Below are 18,731 nucleotides of genomic sequence, written 5' to 3'. Positions count from 1 at the left end.
TCATGCTGAAAAAAAAGGCATACAAATAACTCTTGGGTTCTTCACGCTGAATGCAGTTGCATTTAATTTGTAATTACTGCTAGGAAGCCGAATCACGTAATTCTAATGCCAAGGAAAGTATATACAAGTTACTTTACTTCTTTTGGATAATTCATTATACAATATAATTAATGATTATTTAATTTTCATGCTAATAAATAACTTATAATCTTAGAAAAAAATGAAATAGTATTACTTAATATTTAATTAAATATTAAAACTGTTTAATTAACAACAAGGGCAAAATTGTAATCTAACTTTAAAGACAAAACCTTCCCACTTATAATAATATATGATAGATAGATAATTAAATAGATTTAGATAGATAGATAGATTAGTAAAAATAATAATTAAATGATATAGATGATACTAAATCTTGTAAGTAATATTGAGTAACTAAATTTTGAAAGAGAAGTATAATTGTTTGTAGTTAGTTATACATAATGAATTGAATAGTTTATATTGATTATATTTTCTTTTATATATTTCAACAACAAATAGTTTATATGTGAAATAAGTAACGTTGATTTTGTTTATAAGTGTTTCACACATCTTAATGTTTGTATCTTGTGTAAGAAACTCTAGCCTACTTTTTTTAGCCATATATATATCAAGAAGTTGTTGTAGAATAGAAGTCGTATTTCATGATGCACAAATATTGATCAACATATCTTTCTTTAAGGTGGATAATGTATCATTGCCAATTTCATGGGATACACTTGAAAAAATAGTATTTATTTGTGATAGAGATAGTTAATAATAAGTGGCATTAGAAATTTTAATTGATATGTGAAAATCCTAGTTGAACGTAGTAAAATTCTAGTGTTTAATTTATCATAACTCGATCAAGACTTACAGGATGGGCAACTATGCACAGCAATGTGAAAAACTTAAAGGCTCAACTTTATAGTATAGTGTTAGCTAGAAGCATGTACTATGTATGGAACGATATTTCAAAGTTATTTGATTAAAATGACAGTTCGATACATAAAGCATCTTATATTAATGGTAAAATTAGAGAAGGGTCTTATTCTAAAGGATTATTTGATAGGGTGTGCAGAAATAATATAAAAACATGAAGATTTTGTTAGGGGTGGTGGTGGAAGAGCATAGGAAACTATGTAGGATTATATTGAATAACCAAGGCAAGTCTTCATACAACTCAATATTCTTGATCTCGACAATATTGATCCCTCACAAATTTTGACAGCACAAGCTAACAACACATGGGAAAAAATGTAATGTTAGATGTAATATTTTTTACAGGATTCTAAAGAAGAGGTAGATTCTTTGTAAGACTTCAAAGATTAGAATAGAAACTCCTATGCAGAAAATAATAGCAAACCACAAGTGCCACACCGAAATCACAAATACAACTACATGGTGATATTCTCCTGCTCCTTCTTCTCCTCCTTCTGCTCCATATCCTCATTGAGGTTGTGCATTAATATCCACATGAGGATCTAGAACTGCGGGAATTCCTCCTCATCTTCCATTCACTTCATCTTGTATAATTTCTCTTACATGAGGATTTGGAACAGTCCTCCACCCTTGGGTAATTCTCCTTCACGTGACCTTTCAATAGTTGTAATATCCACTGCATATACTTCTATATGAAGAGTAGTTGATTCTCCTTCTCTTATGGATAGTTCTTCTAAAGGTGGCCTTTGAATAACAACACCTTTTAACAATGGTTCTTCTTGATCATTTGGAGCAGCTGATGCTCCTTCTCTATGGGGTAACTCTTCTACAGACAGTTCTTTAGCAATTACCAGCTAATCTAATGTTGGTCCTTGAGAAGGATGTGGAGTAGCTGATTCACCTTCTCCTGTGGATAGTTCTTCTAAATATGACCTTTGAATAACAACACCTTTTAACAGTGGTTCTTCTTCATCATTAGGAGCAGCTAATGCTCTTTCTCCTTGGGGTAACTCTTCAGCAAACAATTCTTTAGCAATTTCCACATCATCTAATGTTGGTACTTGAGAAGGATCTGGAGTAGCTGATTCTCCTTCTCCTGTGGATAGTTCTTCTAAAGGTGGCCGGTGAATAACAACACCTTTTAATAGTGGTTTTCTTAATGATTTGGAGCAGCTGATGCTCCTTCTCCTTGGGGTAACTCTTCCGCAGACAGTTATTTAGCAATTACCAGCTCAACTAATGTTGGTCCTTGAGAAGGATGTGGAGTAGCTAATTCTCCTTTTCCTGTGGATGGTTCTTCTAAATGTGTTGCCTATGAATAACAACACCTTTTAACATTGGTTCTTCTTGATCATTTGGAGAAGCTGATGCTCCTTCTCCTAGGGGTAACTCTTCTACATGCAATTCTTTAACAATTAGCACCTCATCTAATGTTGGTCCTTTAGTAAATACCAACTCATTCTAATGTTGGTCCTTAAGCAGGATGTGGAGTAGTTGATTCTCCTTCTCCTGTGGATAGTTCTTCGAAAGGTGGCCTTTGAATAACAAAACCTTTTAACAATGGTTCTTTTTTAACATTTGGAGGAGCTGATGTTTATTTTCCTTGGGGTAACTCTTCTGTAGGCAATTCTTTAGCAATTACCACCTCATCTAATGTTGGTTCTTGAAAAGGGTGTGGAATAGATGATCCTCCTTCTCTCGTGGATAGTTCTGCTAAAGGCGGCCTTTGAATAACAACACCTTTTAATAGTGGTTCTTTTTTATCATTTGAAGCAGCTGATGCTTCTTCTCCTTGGGGTAACTCTTCTATAAGAAGTTCTTTAGTAAATACCAACTCATTTGATGTTAGTCATTAAGAAGGATATGGAGTAGCTGATTCTCCTTCTCCTATGGATAGTTCTTCTAAAGGTGGACTCTGAATAACAATACTTTTTAATGGAGGTTCTGCTTGATCATTTGGAGCAGCTGATGCTCATTCTCCTTGGGGTAACTCTTCTATAGGCATTTCATTAGAAATTACGACCTCATTTATTGTTGGTCCTTGAGAAGGATGTGGAACAACTCATTCTCCTTCTCATGTGGATAATTCTTCTAAAGGTGGCCTTTGAATAACAACAACTTTTAAAGTGGTTCTTATTGATGATTTGGAGCAGCTGATGATCCTTATCCTTATGGTAATTCTTCTATTTTTAGTTTTTTAGCAATTATCAGTTCATATAATGTTGGTCCTTGTGAAGGATGTGGAGTAGTTGATTCTCCTTCTCCTGTGGATAGTTCTTCTTCTCTAAAGGTGGCCTATGCATAACATCACCTTTTAACAGTTGTTCTAGTTATGATTTGGAGCAGCTGATACACCTTCTCCTTGGAGTAACTCTTCTGCTAACAGTTCTTTAGCAATTACCAGCTCATCTAATGTTGGTCCTTAAGAAAGATGTGGAGTAGCTGATTCTCCTTCTCCTGTGGATATTTTCTTTAAAGGTGGCCTTTGAATAACAACACATTTTAATAGTGGCTTCTCTTTTATCATTTGGAGTAGCTAATGCTCCTTATCTCTGCAGTAACTCTTCTACATGCAGTTCTTAAGAAATTACCACTTCATCTAATGTTGGTCTTGAGAAAGATGTGGAGTAGTTAATTCTCTTTCTCCTTAGGATAACTTTTCTGTAGGTTGTTCTCTAGATATTACCACCTCATTTAATATTAGTCCTTGAGAAGGATATTGAGTAGCTGATTCTCCTTCTTCTGTGGATAGTTCTTCTAAAGGTGGCCTTTGAATAACAAAACCTTTTAACAGTGGCTCTTCTTGATCATTTGGAGCAGATGATGCTCCTTCTCCTTGGGGTAGCTCTTCTGCAGGGAGTTCATTTGCAATTACAACCTCATCTAATATTGGTCCTTGAAAAGGATGTGGAGCAGATGATTTTCCTTCTCTTGTGGATAGTTCTTCTAAAGGTGGCCTTTGAATAAAAACACCTTTTAATAGTTGTTCTTCTTGATCATTTGGAGCAGCTGATGCTCTTTCTCTTTGGGGTATCTATTCTACATGAAACTCTTTAGTAATTACTGGCTCATCTAATTTTGGTCCTTGAGAATGATGTGGAGTAGATAATTCTACTTCTCCTGTGGATAGTTCTTCTAAAGGCAGCCTTTGAATAACAATAAGTTTTAACAGTGGTTCTTCTTGATCATTTGGAGCATTTGATGCTCCTTCTCCTATGGGTTACTCTTCTGTTGGCAATTTTTTAGCAATTACCAGCTCATCTAAGGTTTTTACTTGAGAATGATATAGAGTAGCATATTCTCTTTCTCCTGTGGATAGTTCTTCTAAAGGTGGCCTTTGAATAATGACACCTTTTAAAAGTGGTTCTTCTTGATCATTTGGACATGATGATGCTCGTTTTCCTTGGGGTAACTCTTCTGCAAGCAGTTCTTTAGCAATTACCATATTATCTAATATTGGTCCTTGAGAAGGATGTGGAGTAGTTGATTCTCCTTCTCATGTGGATTGTTATTCTACAGGTGGCCTTTGAATAACAACACCTTTTAATAGTGGTTCTTCGTGATCATTTTGGGCAGTTGTTGCTCCTTCTCTTTGGGGTAATCTTCTGCAGGCAGTTCCTTTTGCAATTACCACCTCATCTAATGCAGGTCCTTGAAAAGGATGTGGAGTAGTTGATTCTCCTTTTCCTGTGGATAGTTCTTTTAAAGGTGGCCTTTGAATAAAAATACATGTTAATTGTGGTTCTTCGGTATGATTTGGAAGTAGCTATCGCTCCTTCTCCTTGACGTATTTCTTCTGCAGGTAATTCTTTAGCAATTACCAGCTCATCTAATATTTGTCCTTGAGAAGGATATGGAGAAGATGATTCTCCTTTTCCTGTGGATAGTTCTTCTAAAGGTGGCCTTTAATTAACAACACCTTTTAACAATGGTTCTTCTTGACTATTTGGAGCAGCTGATGCTCCTTATCCTTAGGTAATTCTTATGCAGGCAATTCTTTAGCAATTACCACCTCATCTAATAATGGTCTTTAAGAAGGATGTGGAGTAGTTGATTCTCCTTCTCCTGTGGATTGTTTTTTTAAGGGTGGCCTTTGAATAACAACACTTTTTATCAGTGGTTTTTCTTGATGATTTGGAGCATCTAATGCTCCTTCTCCTTGGCGTAACTCTTTTGCAGATAGTTCTTTAGCAATTGCCAACTCATCTAATGTTGGTCCTTGAGAAGGATATGGAGTAGATGATTTTATTTCTATTGTGGATAGTTCTAGAGGTGGCCTTTGACTAACAATACCTTTTAATAGTGGTTCTTCTTGATTATTTGGAGCATCTGATGCTCAATTTCCTTGGGGTAACTCTTCTGGATGAAGTTCTTTAGCAATTACCACCTCATCTAATATTGGTCCTTTAGAATGATGTGGAGTAAATGATTCTCCTTTTATTGTGGATAGTTATTCTAAAGGTGGCCGTTGAATAATAACACTTTTTAGTGGTTCTTCTTGATCAATTGGAGCAGTTGACTCTCCTTCTCCTTGGGGCAACTCTTCTGCAAGGAGTTCTTAAGCAGTTACCAGCTCATCTAATGTTTGTCCTTGAGAATGATCTAGATTTACTGATTCTTATTCTCCTGTGGATAGTTGTTCTAAAGGTAGCCTTTGAATAACAACACCTTTTAATAGTGGTTATTCTTCATAATTTGGAGTAGCTGATTCTTCTTTCTCTTGGGGCAACTCTTCTACAAACAATTTTTTACTAATTACCCGTTCTTCTAATGTTGGTCCTTGAGAAGGATGTGGAATAGCTGATTCTCCTTTTCCAGTGGATAGTTCTTCTAATGCAATGTATCTTGTTTATTATTTGGAGCAGCTTATACCCCTTCTCCTTGGGGTAACTCTTCTGCAGGCAGTTCTTTAGCAATTACCAGCTAATATAATGTTAGCCCTTGAGAAGGATGTGGAGTAGCTGATTCTCCTTATCATGTGGATAGTTCTTCTAAAGGTGGCCTTTGAATAACAATACCTTTTAACAGTGGTTCTTCTTGATCATTTGGAGCAGTTGATGCCCTTTCTCCTTGGGCTAACTCTTCTTCAGGCAGTTTGTAAGCAATTACTACCTTATCTATTGTTGTTGCTTAAGAAGGATGTGGAGTAGCTGATTCTCCTTATCTTGTGGATAATTCTTTTAAAGGTGGCCTTTGAATAACAACCCATATTAACAATATATCTTCTTGATGATTTGGAGCAGCTGATGCTCTTTCTTATTGGGATAACTCTTCTACAGGCAGTTCTTAGCTATTTGTCCTTGGGAAGGATGTGGAGTAGCTGATTCTCATTTTCCTATGGATAGTTCTTCTAAAGGTGGCATTTGAATAACAACACGTTTTATCCGTGGTTCTTCTTGATCATTTGGAGCAGCTGATGCTCGTTCTCCTTGGGGTACCTCTTCTGCTGCAGGCATATCTTTAGCAAATACCACCTCATCTAATGTTTGTCCTTGAAAAGCATGTGGAGTAGCTGATTCTCCTTCTCCTGTGGATAGTTTTTCTATAGGTGGCCTTTGAATAACAACACTTTTTAACAATAGTTCTTCTTGATGATTTGGACCAACTGATGCTCCTTTTCCTTGGGGTAACTCTTCAGCAGACACTTCTTTAGCAATTACCGGCTCATCTAATGTTGGTCCTTGAGAAGGATGTGGAGTGGTTGAACCTCATTCTCCTTTGGATAGTTCTTTTAAAGGTGACCTTTGAATAGCAATACCTTTTAACAGTGGTTCTTCTCGATGATTTGGAGCAGCTGATGCTCCTTCTCCTTGGGGTAAGTCTTCTCCAGGTAGTTCATTAGTAATTACTAGCTCATTTAGCTAGCATTTGTCCATAGATTTCCAAATATTATTTGGTTGAAAATTTGTGTGAAATTTCACCATGTGTTTGGCCATAGTATTTGGGAAATATATTTCACATTTTTGGAAAAAATATGATTTAACCCATAAGTTTTAAAAACTATCAAAACTAACCATAAGTTTGTCTTACAAGTCAATTGGATCTTCGTTGCAACAAATAACAAGTAGTGTCCATGACACTAGAGCAATGTGGTAGTTTGGAGTGAGTTCAACAAGCATCATTCCATACATCGTGAAGTAGACAAAGCACATGAATTTTTTACCCTAGGCCGAATGTTCATCATTTTCATCATCACTGAATATTCACTGAATATTTCATCACTACTTTGGTGTTCACGTAAAAAATTATGTAATACAACGCAAACAACTACTATAGAGGGTTTTTTGTAAAAGATAAAAAGTTTTGGTGTAAAAATTTCAAAAGATCCCAAATAATGAGATTTCGCCCAAATACTAGAAAAAACTAGTACGGACGCTCTTGGTTGAAAGTTCCATCAGTTGGAATACTGGATAGAACCTTCATTGCCCACTTGTGGACAGGAAACAATAATCTTTGGGAATTTGGGATATTTGCCAAAAATATTTGCCAAATAATGAAAAATCGTTTGGACAAACACTATTTCCCAAAGTTTTTCCCAAATATTATTTGGGAAATCTATGGCCAAACGGGCCCTTAAAGTTGGTCCTTGAGAATGATGCGAGGTAGCTAATTCTCATTATCCTATGGATAGTTCTTCTTAAGGTGGCCTTTGACTAACAACACATTTTAACAATGGTTTTTCTTGATCATTTTGAGCAGCTGATGCTCTTTCTCCTTGGGGTAACTCTTCTGTATGCAGTTCTTTTGGAATTACCAGCTCATCTAATGTTGGTCTTTTAGAATGATGTGGAATAGCTGATTCTTCTTCTCTTGTGAATAGTTCTTCTAAAGGTGGCCTTTGAATAACATACCTTCTAAAAGTGGTTCTTCTTGACGATTTGGAGCAGATGATGCTCCTTCTCCTTGGGGTAACCCTTCTGCAAGAAGTTCTTTAGCAATTACCACCTCATCTAATATTGGTCATTTAGAATGATGTAGAGTAGCTGATTCTCCTTTTCCTGTGGAAGTTCTTCTAAATGTGGCGTTTGAATAACAAAACCTTTTAATAGTGGTTCTTCTTGATCACTTGGAGCAGTTGATGCTCCTTCTCTTTGGGGCAACTCTTCTGCAAGGAGTTCTTTAGCAGTTACCAGCTATATAATGTTTCTCCTTGAGAATCATGTGGAGTTGTTGATTCTCATTCTCCTGTGGATATTTCTTTTAAAGGTGGCCTTTGAATAACAACACCTTTTAACAATGGTTCTTCTTGATCATTTGGAGCAACTGATGCTCTTTCTCCTTGAGGTAACTCTTCTGCATGCAGTTCTTTAGCAATTACCACCTCATCTAATGTTGGTCTTTGAGAAGGATGTGAAGTAGTTGATTCTCCTTCTCTTGTGGATAGTTCTTCTTAAGGTGGCCTTTGAATAACAACACCTTTAACAGTGTTTCTTCTTGATCATTTGAAGCAACTCTTTTGCAGGCAGTTCTTTAGAAATTACCAGCTCATCTAATATTGGACCTTGAGAGGGATGTGGAGTAGCTGATTCTCATTATACTGTGGATAGTTCTTCTAAAGGTGGCCTTTAAATAACAATACCTTTTAGCAGCGGTTCTTCATCATCATTTGGATCAGTTGATGCCCCTTCTCCATGGGGTAACTCTTGTGCTGGCAGTCTGTATGCAATTACCACCTCATCTAATGTTGTTCTTTGAGAATTATGGAGTAGATGATTATCCTTTTCCTATGGATAGTTCTTCTAAAGTTGGCCTTTGAATAACAACCCAATTTAACAATGGATCTTCTCTAAAATTTGTAGCAGCTGATGTTCCTTCACCTTGGGGTAACTCCTCAGCAGGAAAATATATAGCAATTACCACCTCATCTAATATTGCTCCTGGACAAGGATGTGGAGTAGATGATTATCCTTTTCCTATTGATAGTTGTTCTAAGGGAGGCCATTGAATACAACACCTTTTATCACTGGTTTTTCTTGATGATTTGGAGCATCTAATGCTCTTTTTCCTTGGCGTACCTCTTCTGCAGATAGTTCTTTAGGAATCACCAACTCATCTAATGTTGCTCCTTGATAGATGTGGAATAATTGATTCTCTTTCTCCTGTGGATAGTTCTAAAGGTGGCCTTTGAATAACATACCTTCTAAAAGTGGTTCTTCTTGACGATTTGGAGCAGATGATGCTCCTTCTCCTTGGGGTAACCCTTCTGCAAGAAGTTCTTTAGCAATTACCACCTCATCTAATATTGGTCATTTAGAATGATGTAGAGTAGCTGATTCTCCTTTTCCTGTGGAAGTTCTTCTAAATGTGGCGTTTGAATAACAAAACCTTTTAATAGTGGTTCTTCTTGATCACTTGGAGCAGTTGATGCTCCTTCTCTTTGGGGCAACTCTTCTGCAAGGAGTTCTTTAGCAGTTACCAGCTATATAATGTTTCTCCTTGAGAATCATGTGGAGTTGTTGATTCTCATTCTCCTGTGGATATTTCTTTTAAAGGTGGCCTTTGAATAACAACACCTTTTAATAGTGGTTATTCTTCATCAATTAGAATAGCTGAGGCTCCTTCCTCTTGAGGAAACTCTTCTATAGGCAGTTTTTTAGCAATTACCAGCTCATCTTATGTTGGTCCTTGAGAAGGATGTGGTGTAGCTGATTCTCCTTCTTCTGTGGATAGTTCTTCTAAAGGTAGCTTTTGAATAACAACTCCTTTAACAATGTTTCTTCTTGATCATTTAGAGCAGCTAATGTCCCTTCTCCTTGGGATAACTCTTCTGCAGGCAGTTCTTTAGAAATTACCAGTTCATATAATGTTGGCCTTTCAGAAGGATGTGGAGTAACTTTTTCTTCTTATCTTGTGGATAGTTCTTCTAAAGGTGGCCTTTGAATTACAATACCTTTTAATAGTGGTTCTTCTTCATCATTTGGAGTAGTTGATTCCCCTTCTCCTTGGGGTAACTCTTCGGCAGGTAGTTCGTAAGCAATTACCACCTTATATATTGTTGTTACTTGAGAAGGTTGTGGAGTAGTTGATTCTTTTTTTTCTTTTGATAGTTCTTCTTAAGGTGCCTTCCGAATAACAACCCATTTTAACAATGGATCTTCTTGATGATTTGGAGCAGTTCATGCTCTTTTTCCTTAGGATAACTCTTCTGCAAGTAGTTCTAAGCAGTTAACACCTTATCTAATATTGGTCCTTGAGAAGGATGTGGAGTAATTGATTCTCCTTCTCTTATGGGTAGTTCTTTTAGAGGTGGCCTTTAAATAACAACACCTTTTAACTGTGGTTCTTCTTGATCATTTGGAATAACTGATGCTCCTTCTCCTTTGGGTAACTCTTCTGCTGCAGGTAGTTCTTTAGCAATTACCAACTCATCTAATGTTGGTCCTTGAGAAGGATGTGGAGTAGCTGATTCTCCGTCTCCTGTGAATAGTTCTCCTAATGGTGGACTTTGAATAATGACACGTTTTAATAGTGGTTCTTCTTGATGATTTTGAGCAGATGATGCTCCTTCTCTTTGGTGTAACTCTTGAGCACACAGTTCTTTAGCAATTACCAACTCATCCAATGTTGATCCTTGAGAAGGATGTAGAGTAGTTGAGTCTCCTTCTCCTGTGCATAGTTCTTCTAAAGGTGGCCTTGAATAACAACACGTTTTAACAATGGTTCTTCTTGATAATTTGGAGCAGGTGATGCTTGTTCTCCTTGGGGTAACTCTTTTGCAGGTAGTTCTTGAAAAATTATCACCTTGTCTAATGTTGGTTGTGGAGAAGGATGTGGATTAGCAGATTATCCTTCTCATATGGATAGTTCTTCTAAAGGTGGCCTTTGAATAGCAACATTTTTTAACAGTGGTGTTTCTTGATGATTTGGAGTAGATGATGCTCCTTCTTCTTGGGGTAACTCTTCTTCAGGCAGTTCTTCATCAATTACCAGCTTATCTAATGTTGGTTCTTGAGAAGGATGTGGAGTAGCGGATTATCTTTCTCCTGTGGATAGTTCTTCTAAAGGTGGCCTTTGAATAACAATACCTTTTAATAGTGGTTTTCTTGATTATTTTGAGGAGCTGATGCTCCTTATCCTTGGGGTAACTCTTCTGTGTGCAGTTCTTTTGCAATTACCAACTCATCTAATGTTGGTCTTTTAGAATGATGTGGAATAGCTGATTCTCCTTCTCTTGTAATTACCAGCTCATCTAATGTTGGTCTTTTAGAATGATGTGAAATAGATGATTCTCCTTCTCTTGTGAGTAGTTCTTCTAAAGGTGGCCTTTGAATAACAACACCTTTTAACAATGGTTCTTTTTGATCATTTGGAGCAGCTGATGCTCTTTCTCCCTGAGGTTCTTCTGCATGCAGTTTTTTAGCAATTACCACCTCATCTAATGTTGGTCTTTGAGAAGGATGTGGAGTAGTTGATTCTCCTCTCATGTGGATAGTTCTTCTAAAGGTAGCCTTTGAATAATAACACCTTTTAACAATGGTTCTTCTTGATGATTTGGAGCAATGGACGCTTCTTCTCCTTGAGGTAACTCTTTTGCAGGTAGTTCTTTTAGCAATTATCAGCTTATCTAATGTTGTTCCTTGAGAAGGATGTGGAGTAGCTGATTCACCTTCTCCTGTTGATAGTTCTTCTAAAGGTGACCTTTGAATAACAACACCTTTTAACATTGGTTCTTCTTGATTATTTGGAGCAGTTGATGCTCATTCACCTTGGGGTAACTATTTTGCAGATTATTATTATTATTATTAATATTAATATTAATATTATCATCATCATCATCATCATCATCATAATTATCATCATATAACTAAAGTTATATAAACGGGTTCACACATACCTTTAATTACACAAATAGCTCAGATACTTTTGTCGTTTGACGGAAGTGAATTTATTTTTCAAGTTATTTATTTAACTTTTTTTATTAAACAAACCAATTAGGGTCTATTTGATCATCTCTCAAAGTAAGGGGTATATATGATATTTCGCACACATGATTTAGATGGTAAATTTTGGTATTAAATATCTCCTTTGTAGATATATATGCTTATTATTAAGTGAGATTTTTATTTTTAATTAATATTTTAGTGTAAAAATATGAGAAATTAAAAGGAAAAAAAGAAAGAAAAACAAAATTAAAACTACACTTTTTTATTAGTTGTGAAAAATAATGGATTCTCAAAATAGAAATCAGTTAGTGAGTTTTTAAAATTAGTTGAAATCACTTGAAAAACAAATTTTAGATTTCGGTGTATAAATAGGTCTAAATCAGTTATTAATTTTCTCATATCTCTGATTTAGTTCACGATTTAAAGTTATGGTTCTTACAATATTTCTTGAGTTTCATTGAAGCCAGGAAGATGGTACAGAGCAACAATAGTTTTTCAAGATATTCACATTCCAATGATGATATCTATTCCTTTGGTCTATTGTTTCTTAATCTTTTTAATGGAAAGAGGTATTTTGAAATATTCATAGGTGTCAAATTTTCTCTAATCTTGTGTTTGAAATCATAATCTTAATCATGAGGCCTCCTTTCTTCATGTTGCAGTTCAAAACAAAATGAAGAGCAGTCCCTAGTGTGTAGGCTAAGTTCTTGATGATGAAGGATGATCATACCAACACATAAATTACCACTCGGACTACTTCTTCTTATATGTTGGCTGAGGAGAAAAATAATCAGAACAAATAGGATCACGATCTGCAACCTGATCATGTCAAACATGGAATTGGGAACCCAAATGATGATACATATTCTTTTGGTCTGTTGAATCTTAAACTTTTTAATTGAAAGAGGTATTTTGAAAGGTACATATGTGTTAAATTTTCCCTACACTTGTGTTTGAAATCATAATCTTAATTTTGATGTCTCATTTCTATTCATGATGCAGTTCCAAAAATAATGAAGAGCAGTCCCTAATGTTGTGGGCTGAGTTCTTGATGAAGAAGGATGATCGCACAATCACATAAATTTTCACTCGAACTACTTTTTCTTATATGTTGATTGAGGAAAATAATAATTAGGATGAAAAGGATCACGATCTGCAACCTGATCATGGCAAACACAGAATGGGGAACACAAATGACGATACTTATTCCTTTGGTCTGCTGTATCTTAAGCATTTTAATGGAAATAGGTATTTTGAAAGAAACCTATGTGTTAAATTTCTGTAAACTTGTGTTTGAAATCATAATCTTAATCTTGATGTCTATGTTCTATTCATAATGCAGTTCAAAACAAAAAGAATAGTAGTCTCTAGTGTTGTGGGTTGAGTTGTTGATGAAGAAGGATGATCACATCATCACATAAATTTCCACTAGGAATACTTCTTCTTATATGTTGGCTGAACAAAATAATAATAAGGACGACCAGGATCACGATATGCAACCTGAACATGGCAAACATGTAGTTGGGAATCCAAATAACGATACAAATTCCTTTAGTCTACTGTTTATTAAGATTTTTAATGGAAAGAGGTCTTTTGAAAGAAAAATATGTGTTAAATTTTCTCTAAACTTTTGTTTGAAATCATAATTTTAATCTTGATGTCTCCTATATATTCCTAATGCAGTTTAGAACAAAATGAAAAGCAGTCCCTAGTGTTGTAGACTGAGTTCTTGATGGAGAAGATGATCACTCCCTCACAGAAATTCTCACTCGGACTACTTCTTCTTATATGTTGGTCGAGGAATATAATAATCAGGACAAACAGGATCACGATCTGCAACTTGATCATATAAAATATGGAATTGGGAACCGAAATGACGATACATATTCCTTTGGTCTATTATCTCTTAAGCTTTTTAATGGAAAGAGGTATTTTGAAAGAGAAATATGTTTTAAACTTTATCTAAACTTGTGTTTGAAATCATAATGTTAATCTTGATGTCTCCTTTCTATTCATAATGCAGTTTAGAACAAAATGAAGAGCAACCCCTAATGTTGTGGTTTGAGTTCTTGATGAAGAAGCATGATCACACAATCACAGAAATTCTCACTCGGACTACTTCTTCTTATATGTTTGCTGAGGAAAATAATAATCAGGACGAACATGATCACGATCTGCAACCTGATAATGGCAAACATGGAATGGGGAACCCAAATGACGATACCTATTCCTTTTGTCTGCTATATCTTAAGCTTTTTAATGGAAATAGGTATTTTGAAAGAAACTGATAGAAATCGAGGTTTTTACTGGATAAAAGCAACAAAAAATACAAAGAGAGACACAAGTATCTCATATCTCGTAGAACAATAAAAAATACAAAGAGAGACAAGTATCTCGTATCTCTTAGAACAACCTTTTCTGCATTTAAAAGATATATTACCATATGTCTACTTATTTACTAGATCTCTTATTATAAAATAGATAACTGATAACTATTTTATAACTATTTAGGATAAGGATAGATAACTTCTAGTAACCATAAGAAACTGCCAAATAACGGTAAGAAACTGCTTATTGGTCCATGGGTGAAACCTCCAGTAATTTGAGAAGATGCAAATCAGTATCTTCTCCTATCTTTCTTCGCTTCTTCCTCCTTGAATAAGTATGGAAGATACGTGCCTTATCAGTACACCCCTCCTGGAAAGACGACTTGTCCTCAAGGTGAAAATCTGGATACTTTGCAGCTAACAAAGATTGTTGGCCATATGGCTGAAGACGTAAAATAGAAGCATCACCAACAGTAGAAGAGAGGTCTATGTGTTTATATTCTGCCTTCATAAGGTTCAACATAGCATCTCTAGTTAACATCTATTCTTCAAGGTCTGATTGGAAATATGTTGTTGTGAGTGTTTTCTGAGGAACGCCTTGCAATTTATAAGTTTTCTCATTCAATTGGAAGATTAGGAACAACTCGTTCCAATTGGCTTGTATTGTGTTCAGGGATGCTAACCATTGTATACCCAACACCAAGTCTGCGCCACCAAACAAAAAAGGGAAGAAATTGTGCTTTATGACCAAGTTAGAAACCTCTACTGACAGGTCATGACAAACTTTGTTGCATTTGACAATTTCACCATTATCTATCTGGACACCAAAAGTAGGGATATATTGGACTGCCAACCAAAGTTTCGTGACAATTTCTTCTGCTACAAAATTATGTGTCGAACCACTATCTACCAACATCAACACTTTATGCCCACAAAAAGTGCCTTGAAGTTTCAAATTTGAAGTAGATTTTTTGCCCAAAATTGCATGAAAAGAGATCTCCCCCAAATCAGTAGGGGTTATGTCTTCATTCTGATTATCGTCAACACCTTGTACATGGTTTTCCTCTTGCATTAACTCCAATTGTGCAAAATTCCAAGGTTTGCAGCGATGACCAGGGGTAAACTTGTCTCCACAACGGTAGCATAGGTTTTTTTATCGCCGAATTTGTTGTTCAAAATTCAGTGGTCGAGTGTTTGGAAGATATGACGGTTGAAAAGAGCGTGTAACTGGTTGGCGGGATGATTGAAAATTGAACGATTCTCGAGCCGTTGGAAAGGAAGTCCCAATTGATAAAGGTCTTGATACAGAAGGCCAAGTAGGCACCTTACTAGACTGATTTAGTCCTTGTTTTCCTTCATATTCTAAAGCCAAACTCATCGCCTTATACACAGATCGAGGCTTGTGAATCGTAACATCCACACGAAGGTCTTCTTTGAGTCTGCTAAGGAAAAATCCAAGCAAACAATGTTCTGGTCAAGTCTGCACACGGGCTGCCCGTTTTGCAAATTCCTGCCTATACTCTCGAACACTGATCTAGTCTGTTGGATACTACACAAATGTTCATTTGGATTTTGAAACTCAGTAGGTTCGTAATTTTCCTGCATAACTTTCACCAACTCATCCCAATAATAAATTGTTCTTTCACTGTTGATCCAAGCAAAAAGATCTAATGCATCTCCTTCCAAATACATTGAAGCCTCATCAACCTTGCAATCATTAGGTGTTTGATAATTTTGAAAATACTTCTCTGCTTTCAAAATCCAACCATGAGTATCTCCTCCGTCATACTTAGGAAATTCCATCTTTGTGTGTGAACGTCGATAAGTTTCTTGATGCCTCCAAGTGCTATCAACCTCACCCTCTTCTAGAAAAACTTTAGATTTTCCATGCTGATTTTGCATTCTTTGTGCTTTTAATGCAGCCACATCAGCAGCCAAAGAATCAATGACTCCCAATTTTGCTGCTATAGTAGTTAATTATTGGCCAATCTGATCAGGAGTTGACATGATAGGTTCTCTATGGGAAGCGTTGGTTCATGTGTTAACCATATCAGATCTTACCGCTCTGATACCAATGATAGAAACGAGGTTTTTACTGGATAAAATCAAAAGATACAAAGAGAGACACAAGTATATCGTATCTCGTAGAACAGTAAAAAATACAAAGATACAAAGAGAGACAAGTATCTCGTATCTCTTAGAACAACCTTTTCTGCATTTAAAAGATATATTACCATGTCACTTATTTACTAGATCTCTTATTAAATAATAGATAACGGATAACTACATTATAACTATTTAGGATAAGGATAGATAACTTCTAGTAACCATAAGAAACTGCCAAATAACTCCTAATAATGGTAAGAAACTGCTCATTGCTCCATGGGTGAAACCTCCAGTAACTTGAGAAGATGCAAATCAAGTATCTTCTCTTATATTTCTTCGCTTCTTCCTCCTTGAATAAGTATGGAAGATATGTGCCTTATTAGAAACCTATGTATTAAATTTTCTCTTAACTTGTGTTTGAAATCATAATCTTAATATTGACATCTCATTTCTATTCATAATGCAGTTCAAAACAAAGTAAAGAGTAGTCCCTAATGTTGTGGGCTGAGTTCTTGATGAAGAAGGATGATCACACCATCACAAAAATTCCCACTCGGACTACTTCTTCTTTTATGTTAGCTACCTAATAATCAGGACAAACAAGATCATCATCACTTGATCATGGCAAATATGAAATTGGGAACCCAAATGACGATACCTATTCCTTTGGTCTACCGTTTCTTAAGTTTTTTAATGGAAAGAAGTATTTTGAAAGAAACATATGGGCTAAATTTTCTCTAAACTTGTGTTTGAAATCAAAATCTTAATCTTGAATTCTATTTTCTATTCATAATGCCGTTCGGAAAGAAATGAAAAGCAGTCCCTAGTGTTGTGGGTTGAGTTCTTGATGAAGAAGGATGATCACACCATCACAAAAATTTCCACTTGGACTACTTCTTCTTCTATGTTGGCTGAGAAAAATAATAATCAGAACGAACAGGATCATGATCTACAACCTGATCATGGCAAACATGGTATTGGGGACCCAAATAACGATACCTATTCCTTTGGTCTGCTGTTTCTTAAGCTTTTTAATGGAAAGAGGTATTTTGAAAGAAACATATGTGTTAAATTTTCTCTAAACTTGTGTTTGAAATCATAATCTTAATCTTGATGTCTCCTTTCTATTCATAATGCAGTTTAGAACAAAATAAAGAGCAGACCCTAGTGTTGTGGGCTGAGTTCTTGATGAAGAAGGATGATCACACCATCAAAGAATTTCCCACTCTGACTATTTATTCTTATATGTTGGCTGAGGAAAATAATAATCAGGACAAACAGGGTCACGATCTTCAACCTGATCATGGCAAACATGGAATTGGGAACCCAAATGACGATACCTATTACTTTGGTCAGTTGTTTCTTAAGCTTTTTAATGGAAAAAAGGTATTTTGAAAAAAACATGTGTTAAATTTTCTCTAAATTTGTGTTTGAAATCATAATCTTAATCTTGATGTCTCGTTTCTATTTATAATGCAATTCAGATAAAATAAAGAGCAATCCTTAGTGTTGGGGGCTGAGTTCTTGATGAAGAAGGGTGATCACACCATCATAGAAATTCCCACTCAGACTAATTTCTCTTATATGTTGGCAGAGGAAAATAATCATCAAGACAAATAGAATTATGATCTGCAACTTGAGCATGTCAAACATGGAATTGGGAACCCAAAGGGTGATAATAATGAAGAGGATAGATGTGATGGCCATTAGGATTATGATAATGAAAAGGACAGAGGTGATGACAATCAGGATGATTATAATGAAGAGGGCATAGGTGATGGCCATCATGATGATGATAAGGAAAAGGACACAGGTGATGTCCATCATGATGATAATAATGAAGAGGACACCGGTGATGGCCATCATGATGATGGTAATGAAGAGGACACCGAGATGGCCATCATGATGATGTTAATGAAGAGGACACCGGTGATGGCCATCGGGATGATTATAATGAAGAGGATACCGATGATGGCCATCATGATGATAATAATGAAGAGGACACCAGTGATGGCAATTAGGACGATGATAATGAAGAGGACACCGATGATGGCCATCATGATGATGATAATAAAGATGACATCGATGATGGCCATCAAGATGATTATAATGAAGAGGACACCGGAGATGGACATCAGGATGATGATAATGAAGAGGACACCGGTGATGGGATACTGAAGAGGACACCGGTGATGGGATACGGAAGAGGACACCGGTGATTGTGATCAGGATGATGGTAATAAAGAGGACACCGGTGATGGCCATCATGATGAAGATACTGAAGAGGGCACCAGTGATAGTGATCAAGATGATGAAGAAGATTATCAGGCAGAGAATGAGAGTGATCAAAAACCAGAACAAAAAGAAAAAGACCGTGAAAAAAAAGAAGACGAAGCAAAAGAATCGGGTATTAAGAATAATTCAGAAGAACCAAGTTGCAAGGGTGTTATGAGTG

General features: G+C 36.0%; 1 protein-coding gene across 1 annotated transcript; it reads right to left on the bottom strand.

Annotated features, from left to right (window-relative positions):
- Positions 1–1,559: 1,559 nt before the first annotated feature.
- Positions 1,560–4,405, bottom strand: LOC107060297 (fibrous sheath CABYR-binding protein-like). Its single transcript, XM_015308016.1, has 4 exons — positions 4,214–4,405; positions 3,618–3,994; positions 1,862–2,160; positions 1,560–1,786 (listed from the first exon to the last, which is right to left on the bottom strand). Exons 1-4 carry the CDS (start codon positions 4,403–4,405, stop codon positions 1,560–1,562), a joined length of 1,095 nt encoding a protein of 364 aa, XP_015163502.1.
- Between the last annotated feature and the right edge of the window lie 14,326 nt (positions 4,406–18,731).

The sequence above is a fragment of the Solanum tuberosum genome, unplaced genomic scaffold (assembly GCF_000226075.1).
Source record: "Solanum tuberosum cultivar DM 1-3 516 R44 unplaced genomic scaffold, SolTub_3.0 scf00074, whole genome shotgun sequence".
NCBI lineage: Eukaryota > Viridiplantae > Streptophyta > Magnoliopsida > Solanales > Solanaceae > Solanum > Solanum tuberosum.
The sequence above is the reverse complement of the archived record's forward strand: the minus strand, read 5'-3'. Positions and strand labels throughout refer to the sequence as shown.